The 20880-nt window shown below is 44.5% G+C and overlaps 2 protein-coding genes across 3 annotated transcripts; both read right to left on the bottom strand.

The window, feature by feature from the left end:
* Positions 1-1700: 1700 nt before the first annotated feature.
* On the bottom strand, positions 1701-11413 carry LOC146966580 (suppressor of tumorigenicity 14 protein homolog). 2 transcript variants are annotated; one of them, XM_085763815.1, is made up of 19 exons: positions 11281-11413; positions 10528-10702; positions 10249-10373; positions 9082-9149; positions 8771-8967; positions 8419-8514; positions 7295-7514; positions 6994-7136; positions 6723-6820; positions 6438-6547; positions 6161-6294; positions 5931-6035; positions 5727-5840; positions 5510-5623; positions 5271-5390; positions 4112-4295; positions 3756-4027; positions 3076-3212; positions 1701-2156 (listed from the first exon to the last, which is right to left on the bottom strand). In XM_085763815.1, the coding sequence occupies exons 1-19, from the start codon at positions 11359-11361 to the stop codon at positions 1989-1991; spliced, it is 2661 nt and encodes an 886-aa protein (XP_085619941.1). In that variant the 5' UTR covers positions 11362-11413; the 3' UTR covers positions 1701-1988. The 2 variants fall into 2 exon arrangements, with proteins under 2 accessions (XP_085619941.1, XP_085619942.1); XM_085763816.1 differs by having other exon boundaries at positions 5730-5840.
* A 606-nt stretch (positions 11414-12019) lies between these two features.
* tmprss7 (transmembrane serine protease 7) lies at positions 12020-20752 on the bottom strand. Its single transcript, XM_085763818.1, has 18 exons — positions 20609-20752; positions 19542-19746; positions 19248-19378; positions 19089-19156; positions 18485-18678; positions 18372-18407; positions 18049-18277; positions 17750-17874; positions 17330-17436; positions 17071-17177; positions 16705-16841; positions 16275-16382; positions 16019-16126; positions 15255-15371; positions 14244-14439; positions 13156-13424; positions 12335-12471; positions 12020-12246 (listed from the first exon to the last, which is right to left on the bottom strand). The coding sequence occupies exons 1-18, from the start codon at positions 20681-20683 to the stop codon at positions 12085-12087; spliced, it is 2511 nt and encodes an 836-aa protein (XP_085619944.1). The 5' UTR covers positions 20684-20752; the 3' UTR covers positions 12020-12084.
* Positions 20753-20880: the final 128 nt, after the last annotated feature.

Raw genomic sequence — 20880 nt, 5'->3', positions numbered from 1 at the left:
ATGTACCCGTGTGTCACGGAATGTGCACGGGGCAACTCTATGAGGAAATCTTATATGATGATTGCTGTTGGCTACGCGATGATCAGCACGTAGGCACCGGGGTAAACGTGTGGTGTCCGCATCAACGACTTGGCAGACACTTGTCTCTGATTCCCGAGCTGTCGATCTCTCCTCAAAAAATAAACAAACAGCTGTGCGCCTCGGACAGCAGCCTGAGGAAACACTGAGTTCACCACCCGAGCACAGGCAACCTGCATATACACATCCTTAGGTCATTGTTATGCAATATAACCGCTGCACAGGTGTGTCACTGAAGGCAATGCAGTTTAAAAGCAACAACTACATGTTGAAAGTTGAGAAATGGGTCAAAGTCATAAGAAAATAAAGCTACAGCCCGTCTAAGAGCTTGGATGAGAAACAAATGCCTGACCTGCTGTTGGAAACGGTGTCTTTAATATAAAGGCATATAATGTGATATCATTTAGCAATGCTGTGTGTGTGTAAGGTGCATCATCCCCTCAGTAGATACAGTGAAAGAGGCAAGGCAGTGGCACAGACTGACCACTGGGTGGAGATGTGAGCTGAATGTGGAGAGAGTGTCTACAAAATAAATGATGATTTGAAAGTTTCCACCTGATGAATCATATTTTTGTTCCTCATGGTTTTCAGAAGTGACTCAAGCAAGAAGTAGAAAGGAGGCACCGTGAAGATAAATTAAAACATCACAGTGAATCAGAAATGCAAAATATATTACCACCACCTCCTACTGAGGGATTTTTCACTCCACTACAGAATATATTCAACACGAAGCTATGACGCATGACATACAAATTCACATACATGCACATACAGTACAAAAGCAACACACTGAATACACATATACAGTACATGGACAAATGGAGATGCATGGTGACCGACCGAGGGGAGAGAACTGTTTCCACATCCAATAAAAAAAGACTATTGTTGTTTTTTACAGCACCTTAAATGGCCACCATTTTGGCCGACCGTGCAGCCTGATGTTTAAGGAGGTGCTGACCTCTCCATCTGCTACAGGCCAGCCTTTGATGCAGAGACTCAAACATACTATTTTTGTCAAAACAGAAATGCATTTGATTTGTTTTTAGATTTTCTGAAAGCAGAACAGTTTAACCAGATTTAGGATTTGGATTTACGATGCTACGCCAAGAATATTTGGGCTTTTAGCTGCAAGAAGACACAGTGTGCAATGACTGATGTTGCCCTGTGGGAAGTGCAGCTCAGACGACGCCTTACATCCACGGAGAGCGGTGAGAAAATTAAAAAGAGAATGAAAATGAACTGTCGATTAAGCACAGGAGTTATTGAAGATAATCAAGTCCCACAGCTGTAAGTGGTGCTGTAAAAATCTGATTGTCTCTCACAGTTTCTTTGATGTTTTTCTAATTTTTTTTTTTGAAAAATGCAAACATATGATCACAAGTGCCAAGTTTCATCGAATAAAGAGGAGGAAATTTGGATTCCAACAATATTTGTAAAAAGAGATTTGATAATAAAATAAATACTGACCCACAGTTTAGTCTACATTTGTGCACAGAGTAGTCCCCGAAAGCTAACTGAGTGTTTTTACAGTGTAGTTTGTAATTTTGGAGCATGTATTGCATCATAAATCTTGTAATCTAAGTTGTAATACGTTCCAAGCAAATTGTAAAATGTATGCTCAGTGACCCAGAACCACGTCAATTTAATATTCAGGTGAAGTGCTGAGGTTTTTGTGCATGTGAACATGGCCACTATTTGAGACGAGGTCTGAGCTCGTACAGACTGGGGGATGATGCCCACACTGGTACGTTGCTGCTGCTGCTGCTGCTGCTGCTGTTGCCCTCAAAAACGGAGTGAATGTGTCGTCATGCCATCATGACAGCAGTCTGGAGATAAGACTCGACGTCTGAAGCCGTCGTCCTGTGTGTTTTAGGTTTGTCATTTTGCTCAGTGTGTCAGTCTGGTGATCATCACACCTGTCCTTTAGTCTGCTGATGGATCCAGTCGCTGAACTTGACCACCTGTGTGTAGACGCCGGGACGGTTCTGCCTCGCGCAACCTTCACCCCAGCTCACGATCCCGGCCAGGAACCACCGCCTGCCGCGCTCTAAACACACCAGTGGACCTCCTGAGTCACCCTGAGGCCACACACACAAACACGAACAAGCAAACAGATAAATACCAGATAAAAAGAGGAGGTAGGGTGGTGGTGTGAGTCATTTCTGTTTAAATTATGGGTTTATTTATTTTGCTAAATTTAAAGAAAATCCCACAAAGTTTGAGTCACATGGATAGACATCCAGTGACACAACAGTTTCTCAAATTCCCCCTCCTTCCCACTTACTCACTACATTCAAAATAATGGACACGCAACAGTCTACCCAAACTGAAATTTCACACACTTTGACATGAGTCATCGCTGACAGCTGCAGAGGCACGAGCCAATGATGAGGGAAACCAAGAAATCCCATTAGCCTCCGTAGCCTAGCTCTGAGCGGCTTGCGGCTCTGCTCCGCTGTTCTAAAAATAGCTTGCACCGACAATTGAAGGTAACAAACCTACTGCTAAAACTATAGAGATTATGGCAACTGGCCAATTTGCCAACATGATGAACTATTCCTTTAAGCTGTGTAGCTATCCCTACCTAATTTTGCTACTGTTCGCTAACTAGTCTTTAGTGGATCTTCTGTACTAATTTGTTTTATGATATTTTCAACACCTGCGGATGAAATCTCATCTGTTGAGTAGCAACCAGATCATTTGGTGACTCTTTCACAACTGTGTCCAATAAAAGTTCAACAGCTGTCTTCAGTTATTCTTGGATATTTTCCTGCAGCCTACTGTGCAGACATAATTTTATTTCTTCATGCTCACATGCTCTTTTGTTGATAAGACATAATTTCTGGGAAAACATATATTGAGCTGTGTTTCCTTGAGGCCAGCTGTACACTTTGTGGTTATGATGAAAAATAAATTGCAACACATCATCATCATCATCACACTGTCTGTCTGAGAACGAGTGTTAATGGCATTATAATAAATAATGTGCACACTCACCTGGCAGGCGTCCACCCCTCCCTGCAAGTTCCCAGCACAAAGCATTCTGGGAGTGACGGCATCATCATACAGTTTGTTACAAGTGTTCCTGTTAATGATCTTCACTGAGGCTTCTTGTAGGCGAGAGGCCAGCTCTCCTGTGGTGGACACAAACACACGACAGGAACATTTTGAGTTATTACAAAAATATGAATATGCCTTAAAGGGCTAGTTCAACATTTTGGCAAATTGGCCCATGCCAACTATAGTCATAGCAGTAGGTTTGTTACCTTTAATTCTAGGTGCGAGCTGCTCAGAGCTACGCTACGGAGGCTAATGGGATTTCTTGGTTTCCCTCATCAAACTTATCAAATACACAATCCAACAACTCCAAAATGCTCTGGTGGACAAGTTGTGACCTGCACATTCACCACGCTATGAGATAATAACAGAACGTTACGAGACAAATGCAAATGCAGAGACTGCTTGCCGAAAAACTGCCCCCGACCGAAACGTGCATCACTGGTTTTGCATGAATTTGCCTCTAAAACAACTCTCAATTTGCCAAAATGTTGAACTATCCCTTTAACACTTGTCTGTGTTGCACCTGCTTAAAAACACTTTCCAATGCTTTATTAAGACCTTATACTCTCTGTGATCTAGCTCTTCAGTTTCTTTGGATAGTTTTCGCCAGCTCCTACCATCCTCCATGAGGACGCCCCAGCCGGTGACGTAGCAGGTCGTCCCGGTGGTGAAGGCGTGTGAGGAGGCAGGGACGCACACCGGCTGCACCAGGTCGTTGAAGAAGATGGGAGCGCCGAGCTCGAGAAGAGCGATGTCGTAGTCGGAGGTGAACTGGTCGTACTGTGGGTGGAGCAGGATGCGCCGGATCGGCCTGGTGGCTGCGCCGTTATTCCCCACGGTCATCACGCGCATTCCCACGTAGGCCCGCCACGCACGAGCATCTGAGTATCTGCAGACACATTACGCATGAAGAGTGCATACAGTACACATCCATTACGACTACAGTGATGAGGCTTTCGGGTGTCTCTCCTACTTAATGGCATCTGAATCCTGGAAGCAGTGAGCTGCAGAGATGAGCCAGCGGTTAGAGACCAGCGTGGCTCCACAGACGTGACCATAACGCTCCATCTGGAGGCTGACCTGCCACGGCCACGACCCCGTTCCGGCATCAGAGCCCCCCACTATCTTAGTACGCTTCCTGGGCCTGGTGCCACAGCCTGAGGGGACAAATACAAAGACATGGAAGTCCACTCCATCTTTGTTATGAACAGAACAGAACAGAACAGAACAGAACAGAACAGAACAGAACAAAATAAAATAAAATAAAATAAAATAAAATAAAATAAAATAAAATAAAATAAAATAGAATAGAATAGAATAGAATGGAACAGAACAGAACAGAACAGAACAAAATACTTTATTGTCATTGTGCATGTGACCATACAACGAGATTCTTGTTCGTTTCTTGTAGCACAAGCATAAGCATTTACACATTACTAAAAAACAGAACAAAACAAAACAAAAAACATAACTAGTTTGTACACAATAAATATATAATAAAAAAATAAAGTGCCAGTTGTGAAGAATCTTTTAAAGGCCCCATGCTGTGCACTTTTCTCTGGGTTTATTTACCTGCTGATATCCCTAACAAGATATATCATTGGTTTTGAGTACCTGTGATCTGCTTAATATCGTTTCTACTGCCCCTTTCTGTTGCCTCTTTCTGGAGATCTAGCAGGCACAGGTCATTTGGCCAATCAGAAGAGAGAATGAGAACCTCTCCTCTGATTGGCTGACTGTTTTTGAGTGGCATGTGGTCGGGCCAATCACAGGCAAGTAACTGAAACCTAAGCTGAAAAAAAAACAACTGGTCACGGTGGGCGGAGTTACCTTGTGTGTGACATCACAGAAAGGAGGAAGTGCTATCTGCTTGTCTTAAAGAGAATGTTCCTACAAATGGGCGGTGTGTGTTTCTCCGTTTATGACCAGTTTGATGCATGGGGCAGTAGGTATATACGTGGCCCAGAGACCTCCCCAAGCACAAAAAAATAACCAAAATCACATTTTTCATGCCATGGGGCCTTTAATATAATAAGTACTTTAAAATATATTGGTATGGTGGCGAGTAGGCGGAGTATGTGTGTATATATATGTGTGTGTACAGAAGTATGAGTTTGTGAGAGAGCACTCACCACAGCGCAGCTCATCAGAGCCGTCATAACAGTCTTTCACGCCGTCACACTCAGGGTTGATCTTACTAACACACTTTCCATTGGCACATTTATATGAGGACGAGGAGCAGCCTTTAAAATCTAAAGGGGATGAAAGACACACTTTACCAAAAAGAGTTGATTTACATTTTAAAATATAAACACATCTAAAATGGACTATATTATCTCGTCATCCAGTACCTGGTGTCATGAATACTCACATGCTCTGGTACAGTTGAGTTCATCACTGCGGTCTTTGCAGTCAATAATCCCGTCGCACACTGAAGACTTTGGCAAACACACCTTGTTGGGACACACGTGATAACATTTACTTCCTGACAGGAGGAAACAGAATGAACCCCATTAAAATCTGCTTTTAAAACTCAGTAAAGCACAGATATGTGTTGCATCAGCATTATTGTTCGTGTCTCCGCTCACCACCACAGCCGCCCTCCTCACTGCTGTCTGCACAGGCGCTGTGACTGACACACTGGCTGCTTTGAGGCTTACAGTGGCCGTTAGCACACAGCACCTCCCCCGGCCTGCAGGACGCTGCATGTTCGACAAGGAGACACACAAACACATAAGATCTGTGCTCATTTTATGATCAGAAGACAACAAGTGTACAGCAACAACACTTACAGCATCTGGCCTCGTCTCGTCCATCTGAGCAGTCTTTAACCCCATCACACACCTTCCTCAGAGGGATGCAGCGCCCATCGCCGCAGCGAAACTGGCGAGGACAAGCTGGAGATCACAGCAAGTAAAATTAATTTGAATTCTATCGTTGTTTCTTGTCTACAATTGAGTTTTCAAAAACACTGCTTTTGCAAAATCAATATGATGGGATGAGAGCGTTGTGTTTTACTTACTGCTCTCTGGAGAGAAGGCTCGGTAGAGCAAGTAGAAGCCCTTATGGGTGAGGGATTCATCGGAGTGGAAGTGGAGAGAGAGAGGAGATGAGTAGACCCGCTTTTTGCTGCTGTCTGATACCGGATTACAAAGTCTAAATGAAGAGATGGATAATAGAAACTGACACTCAGAGTAGGTGAAGCAATATTATCAATTTGCTTTTTAATTAATTTGACTGATATAGATGGCAAGTTCATCCTGACCCGTGGCTATGTGCACCTTGGTTGTACGACTTACTTGACCCCTCCGATGTCCAGCCAGTCTTTCTCACAGCCGTCTGATGATGAGGAGTCCTGAATGTCCATCGTCACGATCGTCATGGAGATCAAGTATCCTGGCAACGGCGCCTGATAAAAGAAAAACCACAGACCACTAGAGAAGGAGGAAGTGAGGACAGGCTACATGACAGAGGGATGATTCACGCTTTCATTCTTTACTTTCCACTTTCTCCGTCTTCTTTCACGGTTGGTAGCACACACACATGCACAAGCACATGTGTGTACATACACTCATGTGGCTCACCCGCAGTGTCCAGGTGCAGTCTATATTAGGAGGGTAATAGGAAGGGTAGTAGGGTGAGGAAATGGAGCCGTTCCAGGAGGAAATTGTGCCTCCACAACCTGTAGGGGGAGACGTGACATAGACAAAAGCACAGAATACATTACAATACTTTGCTGAACATACAGTATATTGATAATTGCAAATAAATAACTCCAGTATGAAGGCAGTAACAGAGGAAATGAGGTAATTGGTTGAGATAAATGGTTCGGTCGGTGCGTGAGAATACTCCCACCTGCTTTTGGGATGGCCTGGAAATAGGCTTTGAAGATTGCTCCATCTCTCTGTCTGCTGAAGGAGAAGGTGACTAACATGACATTCCCAGAGGACGTCAGCTTCATGACCGGAGATGAACCCGAGACAGGCAGCCCACACCACCTGAGATCAAGTAGAGCCATTTATGTCATGTGTAAGAAAATATGCACCAAATAACACACAAGGATTTCTGCCTTGACCCACTTCTGCAAAGGGCACGTTCTGCCCTCTGCTCTCATTTTAGTCACCACTATTATTCCACAATATTAACTCATCTTCACCTGGCAATGATCTTGTTCTGTAGAGGAAGCAGGAAGTCGTAGGCGGAGAGCTTGTGGGCAGTGCAGCTTCCTGGCGTGGCACCGTGCAGGGTGAGGATAACCAGTCGGACTACGTGACCCGACGGCACACGTAGACGCCACTGGTAGTACGGCTTCTTGGGACTCACCAGGCTCAGGGTGCGGTTGTTGCCATATTTGGCGTAGAGGTCGAAGGACATTGCTACACACATGGAGAGACGGGAATATTTACTTCAGTTACAGTGGCTGTGTTAATCACAGTGGCGAGCAGAGCACAAACAGATGGGAGACACGTTAGAGTGAAAAGCAACATATGGTGTCTCAGTGAGGTGTTTGAATGATGGAGGTGAAGAGAGCTGGTCTTAAGTCTCCCATAGATCTTTGCCACAGTTTGTGATTCACATTATTTTCATACACACAAATCCATTCAGTTGCTCATGTTTTAAAGGGGACATATTATGGAAATATCACTTTAACATATATGGCTCTTTAACATATATTGGGGTGTTTGACTTGCCCTCCTACCCCCAAAATGTGAGAATTGACAAAAAAAAATCTGTAATTTTCAGGCTCCCTAAATTGAAATCCATGTGCTTTTATGAGCTGTTCCCTCAGATGTCTTCCAGTGATGTACCTAGCATTTGAATTTGCATAACCCCACCCCTACCTGGTACCAGTAGAAGGAGTGTGGGCGGGGCAAGCAGTGGTTCATTTGCATTTAAAGGGACAGGCACTGAAACCAGCTGCTCTGAACAGGGCTGTTTTGAATGGATGAAAAGAGCTGTGATGTTTGATCCTTGGGGTATTTTGACCAAAGCATGTCACAGACATGTCTTTAAGACACCTGGGAACTCTTTTTAATTTGTGGAAAAGAGGGATAATATGTCTCCTTTAACTTTAATTTGTCTCGGATGAAATAAAGTACATGCTGTTATAAGCCTCTTAGATTTAGCAAGGCAGACCACGCAAACATCCTCACAACGTGCTCTGTTGTACTTAATCAAAAATCTGTGTCATTACACAGACACTTAAGTGTTGCTTCTGCTTCAGTTCAACACAAAAACATGTGTACAGTAGCATCACGGCAGAGGTGTGTTTCCCCTCACCTTGAAAGCCAAGCTGCCACTTCCCACTCTGGATATTGTTTGGATTCTTAATCTTGTCCGATTTCTCTTCTGATTCAAAGTCGTCAGGGTCCAAACCTACACACACAGACACACACAGGGACACACACATGGGTGAGGCATTTACAAAGAGTTTGCCATTAATTAAAGTAATAACAAGTAATTAAAATGTTATGTCTGAAATGCGTAGTGTGTGAAGCATTTGCAGAGTTATTATAGCTATCAGCTGAAAGAATCTGGACAAGTTTTAGACAAAATGAAATTACATCTAGCTCTGTTCATACATGTGTGTGTATGTGTGTGTGTGTGTGTAGACAACAGTGAGAGCCTCTACCCAGTAGGTGGAGCATGTCGTCATCTCGCTCCATGTAGTAGCGCTGCTCGTTGCGGCTGTCCCGCTGCACCTTGTTGCTGCTGCCGGGGAGCCTGCGCCGCAGCTTCTCTGGGCTGGACGTCCGCATCTCCATGGCAACATCGTCCGGGGCGGAGAATTTACTCCAGTAGAAAACATTGAGCCCCTCTGCTCCTTCACTGTCACACAAAGGGTTTTACAATGTTGCTACAGCTGACGACAGGGAACATACATTATGTTGCATGTTGTTGATATTGCAGGTTGTTAGTGGGTTTTGTTTTGGTGCAGGATACCTGAAGGCAGTAATTCCTGAGCACAGGTAGTAGGAGCTCCACGGAGAAGACTCGTATAGATCTGAGAACTGTTTTTAAAACATGAAAAGAAAGGAAACACAACAAAATATTAACCCTCCACCCATACTGTAGTGTAGATGATACACTGTGACATCACAGCGGTGCAAGTGAGGTCACTGTTCCCGTGTAAGTGACACATGAACGCACCTGGTTGAACGTGCAGCTCCGGCTTCAACAAAAGCATTGTTCTTGTGTGTGTGTGTGTGTGTGTGTGTATGTTGACTTTGAGCAACACAGAGCTCCATTGTGTTTCTACCTGCAGGCTGTGTGCAGGTAGGGTCCTGGGTGGTATGGGCTGCTGGCCTTCAGTTCACCTGCTCTTTAATGAACAGATCGCTGCACAGATACTATGACCATTTAACAGGCCTGCAGACTCACCCTCACAGCTGATTACAGCCACATTTCTGGATGTCTGTCTGTGTATGCTTGTGGGGATTTCAAGCTGTCGAGTGAGAACTGCAGTTGTGCATCTGACATTTTTGCTCCTGAAATCCAAATCCCCCTCCTCAAATCTCTGCCCAGCCCCCACAGTCCTTCTGTCATCCCAGACTGTCCTACTGCCCTGTCTCTCGCTCCCAACCCCTGCGTCCAAATGAGGTTCACCTGCTCTCTGTAGTGTAACAGCGCACAGAGCGTCTGATTGTGTGAAAGCTTCACAGACAATGTTTTTATTGAAGGCCTGCTCTTCCTCTTGCTGTTGCTGCCTGGGCCTAGCTGGGCTCACAAATGCCGGGCTTGTCCTCAGCCCTGAAAGGGCCCTGTCCCAGGGGGTCTCGGGAACTCACACACACACTGAGCCCGGCTCCTGTTTCAGCTTTACATTTAACACCACCAGAGAGAGACAGAGAGAGTGAGAGAGGGAGCGACAGGGAGGGAAGATAGAGGGCAGAGTAGAAAAGGTGAAAAGCATATGAATAAGAATGCAAAACAGAGCGCAGGAGAGGAGGAATGGGAACGAGAAAGATGGCAGCAGTGTTTCTTGAAAGCCTGCTGTTGCGAACCATGGAGCTGCAGGGATCGGCTTCAGGCCACGCTGGGAAGATCAAACACCGAAAAGTGTCACTCAGAGGGGGAGGCAGTCGCTGACAAGTCAAATGTTCCACTTACATAATGGTTCAAAGCCTGAGTCTGCAGGCGAAACTGTGGGGAGGTGGAGTTAGTCAGCTCCGAGGAGAAGCTCAGGTCTGGGAACTCCACGCTGCCTCCGAGGAAGAACACTGAGGAGGGTGGAGCTGCAGAGGAGGAGGAGGAGGAGGAGGAGGTAGAGATTTGAGGCAAGTGCACTGTCCGTGAATGTAGGTGGGAGTCGAGATAAACACATTTTTAAGGACAAAGGAGGTTGAGGAGAAACCAAAAACACCAACAGCAGCAACAGTCTGTACTCACATGTTAAGTAGTGGAGGGTCAGTGCAATGGCGGCAGTGAAGGGAAAGAAAGGCAGGAGACCTAACATCCACCTCCTCCAGGAGCCGCAGGCTGGAGCTCGTCCCCCCTCCGCTTGCACCTCAGGCTTCGTGGGGGGGCTCAGTGACTGGGTGGGCTCCTTTAACTCCCCCTCTCCCTTCAGAAGACAACACCATGACTCAAATATCATACGCCTCTGCTCAAGTTGCTTCTAATTGTTTTGGATTTTTTTATTTCTATGTGACACACAGAGGAGCAATAAAGAACATGCAGCCTGTACGCCTCAATCAATGAGCCATAGGTTTTTATGACTGGGGCAGCAGGACACTGATTTACTGAGAGCAACGGTGAACATCTTTGAGCTGAAAGGATCTCCTAAAACATTGAAGGGGTTGGCAGGAGTCCCCGGGGGAGCAGACAAAGCATGGATACAGGGGTCTGCTTTCCCACGGCCTGGCTCTGCGGTGTCAGCACTCAATCAAGTGGCATGGACATTCATGAGAACCAGACCCCCAAATCCCTAGAGACGGATTTTGCCATCAAGATGAACCATGGATGGGCACCGGTTACAACGCACAGCCTACCTTTGGTGTTTTTTTGTTTTTTTTAAGTGTCTAAATGTTCAATAAAATGACTATTTCCAAGATGCAGACAGGATAGTTTGAGGAAACAGCGCAAACTCCCGTCTTGCATCGTGCTTTACGCACAGAGAAAAGCGCAAAGTGGATGACTCACCTGTGCAGCGGAGCAGCCTGAGTGTCCATGCCCACAGACGGAGTACACTTCGCAAGTTTTGCTTTTGGGGAGAGTCCTCATAGCACTGTCCCGATCAGCTCCGGAGAGGCGATATGCAACAATACCTCAGGCATAGAAACGATGGAGAGAGAGAAAGAGAGAGAGGAAACCCCCGCTGTCCTTTCCTTTGCAGGAGAGAGAAGAGAAGAGAAGAAAAAAAAAAGTGCAGAAATCCGACCAGAGCTGCTCGGATGCGGCGGGGCATTCACCGCCTCCCGTTTACCTGAACTGGGCGGCAGGTGTCACACGGAGCCCCAGAATGCAGTGCGGGGGACAATGGGTGCACTATGAAAGGGAACAAACCGGCACAACCATCCGTGCGACAGATATTGTGGGCAAACTTTCTCGCTGTGTGTGCAGGAGTTAAGCTCGGAAGGACAAAAGAGTGTTTGAGGGTGGGGGGAAACGTGTGTGTGAGGTTTTACAATCAAAGCTCAGGCTGCTGCTGCTGTGGCCTTGGATGCTGCTCCACAGGGAGGCAGAGTAAGACAGAACCTGCAATTACAGATCTGGCATCAAAACGATCCATTATTAGACTGTAACAGAATTTAATCTGGGCGGGTAGTGGAGCAGAAATACCTGGAGAGGAGAGAAATGTTTAAAAATTGATTCTCTGACGGTATCTTTTTGAGGACAGATAATGTTAACATGAAGGAAAAAAAAACACACACAGTCCTCTCTGTCTGAAGATGTTTTTATTATTTGGTGTGAGCGATGGAAGAGTGAAACATGAGCTGCAGCATGTCAGCTGATATGGCTGTAGATCCAAGAGGTGAACTTGTTGACCTTGGTGTAGACACCAGGCAGGTTTGGTCGGCCACACCCGGCCCCCCAGCTGACGATGCCAATCAGGAACCAGCGGCCCCCGCCTGGTGCCTGACAGGACAGAGGCCCCCCCGAATCTCCCTGAAACACAAAGACTACAGTTAAAGAAGATGTACAGTGGATTCCTAATTGTAAACAAATTTTTTTTTAATGATTCACTCCTACTCACCCTGCAGGCGTCCCTCTCTCCAGACGGGACCCCAGCACACAGCATGCGCGGGGAGACAGGGCCGTACCTCTTCTTACACTCAGTCTGACTTAATATGGAAACCTCTGCTTTCTGCAGGACTGTGGGCAGCACCTTGTCTGCAGGAGGGAGGGGTAAAAACATCAGAATCAGAATCAGAATCAGAATACTTTATTGATCCCCAAGGGGAAATTTCTTTTTGTTACAACATCTCCAACTCAAAGTGTACAAGTTAAAAGAGCAAAGTAGTCAAGAAATATAAATATATATATTAAAAAATATATATATATATGTGTGAAAAATATAAAAATATATGTACAAGTACAAACATGGACAGGAGTTATTGCACTATACTAAATATGGCATTGAATGTTGGTTATTGCACATAAGTATGGCATTAAATATGAATTATTGCACAGAAGGAACTTGCAGTTTTGAGTTAGTGGGCATAAATGGGCATGAATCTACAAGTGAGTAGAGATGCTCAGGGCCGTTGTATAGGGCAGAAAGGTGATGATAATTCTAGGTGCCAGCACCCAGTGGGGCCCACAAAAAACCCCAGTAGTCTAATCTTTGTATGACTGATTTATTCTGCATAAGACCCCGACTAATACTCATAGAAATGCTGCATTAGCATCAAAACAAAGTAGGCTAAATAAAAAGTGATAAGACATAAGTAGTCAAAAAAAAAAAGAGGAAAAGTTAGTGGGTAGGGCCCACTTTAGTATTCTTTAAGGGGGCCCAGAATTCCTAGCAACGGCCCTGGAGATGCTCTCTGCAACATGCTCTAGTTCTCTGCTCACCCTCCTCGGAGCGGTACCCCCACCCGGTGACCCAGCAGCGGTGGCTGTCGGTGACGGCGTGCGAGGTGGGCGGCAGGCACACGGGCTGGACCAGCGGGCCGAGCTGAGGAGGCCAGGGCGCCTTCAGCTGCAGCAGAGCGATGTCGTAGTCGAAGGTGTACATGTTGTAATACTCGTGCACCACAATCCGCTGGATCTCTGCGACATGTTTGGCACCGCCCTGAGTCAGCATGCCGAGGTGAGCGCTCCAGTAGCGCGGGTCAGACAGCCTGCAGAGACAGAGGTCAGAGGTCAACGAGACTCAAGAGGGACATTTGTAATTTATACTTTTTTTGTGAACAACTTTTTATTGTTTTAAAGTGTAAACAAGTACAAAAGACAGACAACAATACAGGTGCATCAAATCCATCAAAAAAGAAGAAAAAAGTAAGGGATAGAGAGAAAAAAATCACATCTGGATCTCTACAAGACTCTTGCAGGACATGAACGACCACATTTTCACAAAAAATGCATTTGTAATTCATACTTGAGCTAATAAAACTTAAAAGACAAGCAGATTTCTACAGTAAATGACTGTTTGTAAAATCAATTGGATGAATCAAAAGACATTCACAACTATTTTGTATTATTGTTTTTAACGGGGGCATTCACTGCACCAGATACAGCACAAATTAATTTGTCCCTGCAGTAATAACTTGTCATAATTGACTACAAATGCATTGAAATACATTGAAATGTAATAAAAACTAATCAGCAGATGATTAAATAAACAATTATTACTAATGAATATTATATTAAAACAAATATGAGGTGCACATACTAAAACTCATTACATTTTCCCTATTCTTAAAGTTTATCAGTTGATCAGGTATAAATCTGCACCATACAAAAATGATGAGCTTATGTCATTTAATCTTTTGGTATCACAGAACATCAACATTTCTACATGTGGTTTGCAAGGTTTGAGAACAGTTTGGGAAACGACTGCTGCCCAGTTTAATAACTCTGTGGCTCTTACATGCATTCGTTATTACAATGAGCATCTAACAAGAGGAGAGAGTTGATAATCAGGGTTGAGGGTCACTGACCTTTGCTTGCTGAAGCAGTGTGCAGCTGAGATGAGCCAATTAGAGGAGAGGACGGAGGCACCACAGTACAGGTTCCCCGCAAAGTGGAGGCTGACCTGCCACGGCCACTCCCCCTCCACAGAGTTAACTCCGCCCACGATGCGTTCAGAGCCCGTGGATGAACCCACCTTGTTCACCAGGGAGGGCCGACCACAGGCTTAGGAGCACAGTGATAGATTTTATTGTTGTATTGGTTATATTTATTATAATTTTCTCTTCATATGAAAACCTATTGAGGATTTACGTGTGAACATCGTTTACAGTCTAAGTGTGTGTTTGTACACCTGTGTTGACACGTTGAGTCATCACCTGGACAGAGTGCCTTATTAAAAAGTTTTTATGGGTGTGTGTTCATGTGCACACACACACATACTTTGTGCCAAGTAATCAGTGAGTGATCAAAGACAGGTCTGTTCCCACCACCTCCACTCTACATCATGATAAAATAGCAGCAAACAGAGAGAGGGCTATAACAGCGGGGTCAGCTCAGTGCTGCAGGTCAGCAGCTTTGGAGCTCACTGCACCAGTGGCTTATGAAATAACAACGACTTTCTCATGACCCCACATGAGGCCTCTGGTAGATGAATTGGCAGCTTAATCACTATGTACCAGACTCAGGCGGGGATCAAACACTCATGATGGCAGCAAAGTGAATTTTTAAGGTGATGAAAAAAGGTGGAGGAACATTTCAACATCATCTTACTTCCATATTTAACATATTTCTGGCTGCTGGATGTTGAAGGAATGCAGAGCAGCTGAAAAATGTTTAAAAGAGTAATGATAATGATGCTTTAGCTGTCTTTAAGTGTTACTGGGGTTTAGTCTGTTAAGTAAAAGAGAGCCAGTTTGACAACATACTGCAGTTGGTGTGTCTCGTGAATGTAAATGCGATGTAAATTTCTTCAAAATGTAATTATTGAAATATTTGCCATAACTACAACAGACATGGAGGAGGGAATGACAAGCACTCACCACAGTCCGCCTCATCACTGTGGTCCTGACAGTCATCAACACCGTCACATCTAGCGTTCTTCTTCAGGATGCAAGAGCCGCTGCTGCACCGATACCTGATTGCAGAACAGGTTGTTTCTGACAAAAACAAAAAACAGACATTATGATACTGTTAGCAGTGGTTGGAGGGTGAAGGTGCACACTGCGGGATATACACTACTCACAAAAAGTTAGGGATATTTGACAAGAATATCCCTATAAAAAGTTCATGCTACAGTGATACTCTATCATGAAAGCCTTTTAAGCAGAAGGATGCAATGGTCATTTCTTTAGCTCAAACAAAAGCTACAGTAACAACAGTGGTGGCTATAGCACAACAAAAATCTCAATGTCTCAATAACTTGATCAATTTGATCAAAGTGCTGTCTTGGTCTCATGATGTCAAAATTTGAACATCGTGATGAAGAGGAGTTTTATACAAATTGTGTAAAAAAAAAAGGGAAAAAATGAACCAGAACATTTAGTGGTCCAATGACAACTGAACCACTAAATCAGACGGTGCTTGTGATTTTTGTGGTTAATCACCTTGTTAGAGAACAGCATGTTATTCAATAAATACTGAAACATTGAACAATTGGACATGTGCATTCAAAGTTTAGAGATGGTTAAATTAAGTTCACCCGTAAAGGTTATAGTGCATTTTAGGTGCATTCTGAAATTTAATCCAAAAGCCATTTTTGTGAGTAGTGTATGTTGCACTTCAGAAAAATAGTTAAAATCCACACCCTGAGTGCAGTTGATCTCATCTGTGCCGTCGGTGCAGTCTCTCTCTCCGTTGCACACAAACAGAGGATGCACAGGGCTGCTGCCTCCGCAGTTCATCGTGGGCCTCGCTGCAAAGATATGCAACATTTTTCAACATGTGCTGGAATGTGTAGGTGAAAATAATGTGTTATCTGCAGGGACTCAAACAGCAATCAAAATGTCAAATGACTCATAATTATAAACAATCATAATAATGTAGCTTGTGGGACAACATACAGCAGAAGACCTCGTCACTCTCGTCCTGGCAGTCGTCCAGGCCGTCACAGCGTCGGCTTTTCTCCACACACAGACCTGTGGAGCACAGGAAGTGGTTCTCTGGACAGGCTGCAAGACACAAAAGGGGAAATAAAACTAAGTCCTTAAAATTAAAAGACATTAAGTGTATAAATATAATATTTTTTTCCTGCTTGGCACCACTAGATGCTCCTAATGTGATACTGTTTAAGGCTACATAAAATTGTAGTGATATAATGGAGTAGACTGGACAGTGAAGACCACGGCTCAGTTTCTCTCACTGCAGCCGTTAAAAAAAACAACAAAGTCATTAACTGACATCCACGCTGAGGTACAATGAAACACCTGTGATCAGTCATTTCCTTCACTAAACAGCCCAATGAGTCATGTTCTGGCTCTCTGCAGTGCTTACGTTGGCTGACATTGTAGCTGCTGTAAGAAGCCTGAAACGGCTGAGCAGAGTTACGTGAGCTGCAGCGAAACTCCACCTCCGGGCTGTGGTCAGCGATGCGAAACACCGTGCGGTGTCCCACGTAACTGCCACAGAAACTGTAGGAGGAAAACAACCATTGGACAAACATCACAGGATGTTGTTGTGGGATGAACACGCACATGCACAAGTGAATCACTGAACTGAATGTAAAAACAACTGGTTTCTTGTGACTTATGGAGACGATGCTGTAATTTGCAAAAAATGTTTAAAATAAATGAATAGTTTAGTGTAAATCTGGTTATGAGATACATTTTTCCTAGTATGCATGTAGCTGTACACACATACATGATCTCATTAACCTTCCACCAGCCGTGGTCGCAGCTCTTCATGTCCTTTGGTTTCAGTACGTAATTCTGAAACTGCAGAGCAACTCCCAGAGCTCTATTAGAGGTCTAGAATAAAACAGGAACACAAAACATGAGCCACCATTCAAGGAAATCTCACCCACAAACTTAATGTCAAATACAGTGTATGTGTGTTTGTGTTTGTGTGTGTGTGTGTGTGTGTGTGTGTGTGTGTGTGTGTGTATGTGTGTGTGCTCTACCTCAAATCTCCAGGTGCAGGAGCACTGAGGGGGCAGAAGGCTGGGGTGGAAAGGGCTGTAGATCTGACCAGAGACATCTAGCTGGGTCTCAATTTGAGACAAACACACTATCAGACAGAAACAGATTTTAGAGATTATACACTCAGAAGGGGCTGTGAGATACTCTTAGGGGTGATAAAAGATGTTAAATGAAACACAAAATGATTTTTCTGACTTCTCACATCATTCCTATGAATCATTTATGTCTCTATGGCTCCAAAAAATTCAATTTCTAACACATTTAAGATGGGAATCTCTTTGATCCAACCACACACAGTTTATCAGCATATTAAATCTGTTGCAAATGGATCACACCAAGATACTTTGGTTGAAAAAGTTTGGGAAGCACTGGCGTAAAATGAGCAGGTGAATGTGTCATACTTTCTTCAACGATAGCTTCAAAGTGTCCTCTGAAGGTCTTGTTGCCGTTGGTCATCCTGAAGGACAGCAACATGACATTGGAGGTAGAGACCAGGGAGAAGGAGGTGGTCACTCTCTCACACAGCCTGCAGCAGAGACACAACTCAGTGTGAGCAAAGTCATTGTGCAACATGGCAAAACTAAACAAAAAAACAGCCTGTTGCATTTCCTGCAGCTGCCGAAACTTCATGGCAAAAAAATCCCCCCCGAGTCACACGAGGAGGGATCTGTCTGTGCTCCGATGGCAGCTTCACACTCGCCTGTGCAGAATGCGCCCTCTCATGGGCAGCAGAGCGTCGTACACAGTCAGGGCGTCGTTCACACAGTCGCTGGGCTCGATGAGGAACGAGGAGATGGTCAGACGGATGAGAGAGCCGGGGACGGCGGTGAGCTTCACGTGGCAATTCACACCACCCCAGGATGAAAAGACGTTTAAAGGGACCCTCGCCCCGGGAAGGTTGGCATACATCTTGTCTACACACTGTGAGCCTGTGAGCCAGGAGAGACGACAAAGACCTCATGCAAACACAATGCGACACACAGTATGAACTTTTACTCCTCTAAAATCAAGTGTTTTGCCCACCTGCTAAATTTGATGTGTAATCTGATCTCTGAACAGCTGCAGGACACAACAATCAGATTAATCACACTGATGATAAATGCAGTTGGAGCGTGTGTAGAGAAATGCAGACGCACCATTGATGAGGATGGAGTCTATGTCCACTGGCAGACCCAGCAGATATCCCACAGACGACCTGTTCTTGAGGCTCGTGTGGACAGAGTCTCTGAAAATGGCACCTACACACTCCTCACACACTGCTGGGCTCTTCAGACGTGGGACCACAAACACCATCCAGAAGTGCACCAGCACACCGCCCTTATGGTTGTTACTGGATGAGAGGGGCAAACAAGTTTACATTAAAGCTTTAAAATCAGGGTCCCACAGAAAAAAACACATGAACTTCACATGATGATTTTTAACATATGAAAAATTTTGCACATGGGAATCATGTGGTTTTGGCCCAATTTTATGTGAATCACATGTGAATTCCCATGTGAACCCATTTTTCACATGTGGTAACATGTTTTACACATGTGCTCTACATGATTCCCATATGCAAAATTCTTTACATGTGAATCATGTGTGAAGTTCATGGTTTTTCTGTAAGGGGTGTGTCGCTTAGATGTAAATTAGTGATGAGGATTAAAAGTGGGGCTAAAAGTAAAAAAAACAAAACAACAACTAAATATCATCTGGGCCTGTTTTTGGATTGTGATGATGACGGTGACTAACGGGTACCTGAGGTCTGAGATGACGGCCTGCTTGTAGAGTCTGGCCACTGAGGACATCTTGTACACATTGCTCACCTACAGTACGACACACCAGCAATTAACACTAAGACTCCCACAGCAGAACACTCTGCATCATTGTAAATAACAGGGTTACGCTGATACGTACCACATGTTGTATTTTGTTTGCCATGGACACAAACTCATGGGACTCAGCCTGGCGGTACTCTGGTATAAACTCAACGTTGGCAACACGGAACATCCCGGCAAAATACGCTCCACTGTTGCTTTCACGGCGAACTGAGGCATTATAGTCAAACTTTGCATCATCTGCTGCACTTACAAGTTAATTCTCAACAAAAACAGTATTTGAAATAGTATTATTATTGTTATTATGATGTGGAACAAAACCAAAGTTCATCATTTTTGAGTCATTTTTAAGCACAAGAAGGGATTCACTTACATATGAAGACCCACAGCAGCGTCCACATGATGACCACGACCACAAACACCACCGCTGCGATGATGAGGGCAATGTGTGGGATGTTCAACAGGCGAGCCCACAGCTCCTTGAGCCCCTTGGGCTTCCGTCTCGTCTTCCTGTACTTCCTGCGCAGTTTCTGCAGAGTGTGGTCCACTGTGGAAACCTCCACAGACACATCTGCAATCTACAGCCAGGGAAGAGGGAAGAGAGGAGGGGAGGGGAGGGGATGCAGGTGGGGTGGGATTGTAGTAGCTGTAAATATGACTTGACCTTTCCAGCAGTCACTTCAATATGTGCTGACTCTAATAGGGATGTGGTTAATGATGCTTAAATAATATGAAAAATTGCTCCTTGACGTTGATGTTGCAGATCCCTCAGCAGGAACATTAGAGCACTTAAACTACTACAGACACAGGAAGAGGGCACAACCCTGCTGTTACCGCTCTCCACTTATTACTCTACTTCATCTAGGCCACATACTTTACATTATAACAGGCTCAGCTCTATGCTAATTAGTCCCGAGTGCAAAAATCCCATGGTGAGCAATATGTTTTCACACATCAAAGTTCATAAGGTTCAAACATTTCAGCGTTGATCTGCCAACAATGATGCAACTTGTGCGCCTCATGGTAATGATGCTCCGTTACTGGTCACTTTACCTTGTGAAGGAGCCATGTCTGAAAGCAATACTAACTCTATCAGATGTAACACTCATTGAGTTACCCAGTGCACATTTATTATTCATTCAGTGTCATCCCATACTGTGCGGGTGGGACTTATTAGCAGGGTATAGATTCCCAGAAGAGAAACAATAAAAAAGAACATTTAAATCTGTTAACACATATTTAATCAAGCTGTATGACAACAGATGTGATTTAAGATACTTAATGTGTAAAAATCTTGTTCTGTAAACTTAAATCTTCAGGGTTTAATTAGGATAAAACAGCCTCAAAGTGCTAAAACTGAAGTTAAAGTTCAGTTTGTACAATTCTAGTCCCCTACCCTAAATAAAAACTACACAAAAATCAAAGATATACTTTACTTACACTGGCAGCGTCCTGTTGAGATGCAGCATCATCATCTCCTCTCGTCTGCCCGTTCTCCTTGCTCTCTGTGCCCATGACACAGGCATCCCATCAAGCCTCTATCATCTTATTCCCGACGTCTGCTTTTTCAGGTCCATCCTCCTTTTACCCTTCAGGACGAAAACTGCCTCGTGAAAACAGCAGCAGACGCACAAACGGTTGCGGAGGAGCCACGCAGCGCGCCGTGTGGACGCACAGCTGACAGGTGTGTGAGTGAAACCAGATCCTTCAGC

The sequence above is a fragment of the Trachurus japonicus genome, chromosome 20 (genome assembly GCF_045865225.1).
Source record: "Trachurus japonicus isolate A0001 chromosome 20, Traja_1.0".
NCBI lineage: Eukaryota > Metazoa > Chordata > Actinopteri > Carangiformes > Carangidae > Trachurus > Trachurus japonicus.
This window is presented reverse-complemented; position numbering and strand designations above follow the sequence as displayed.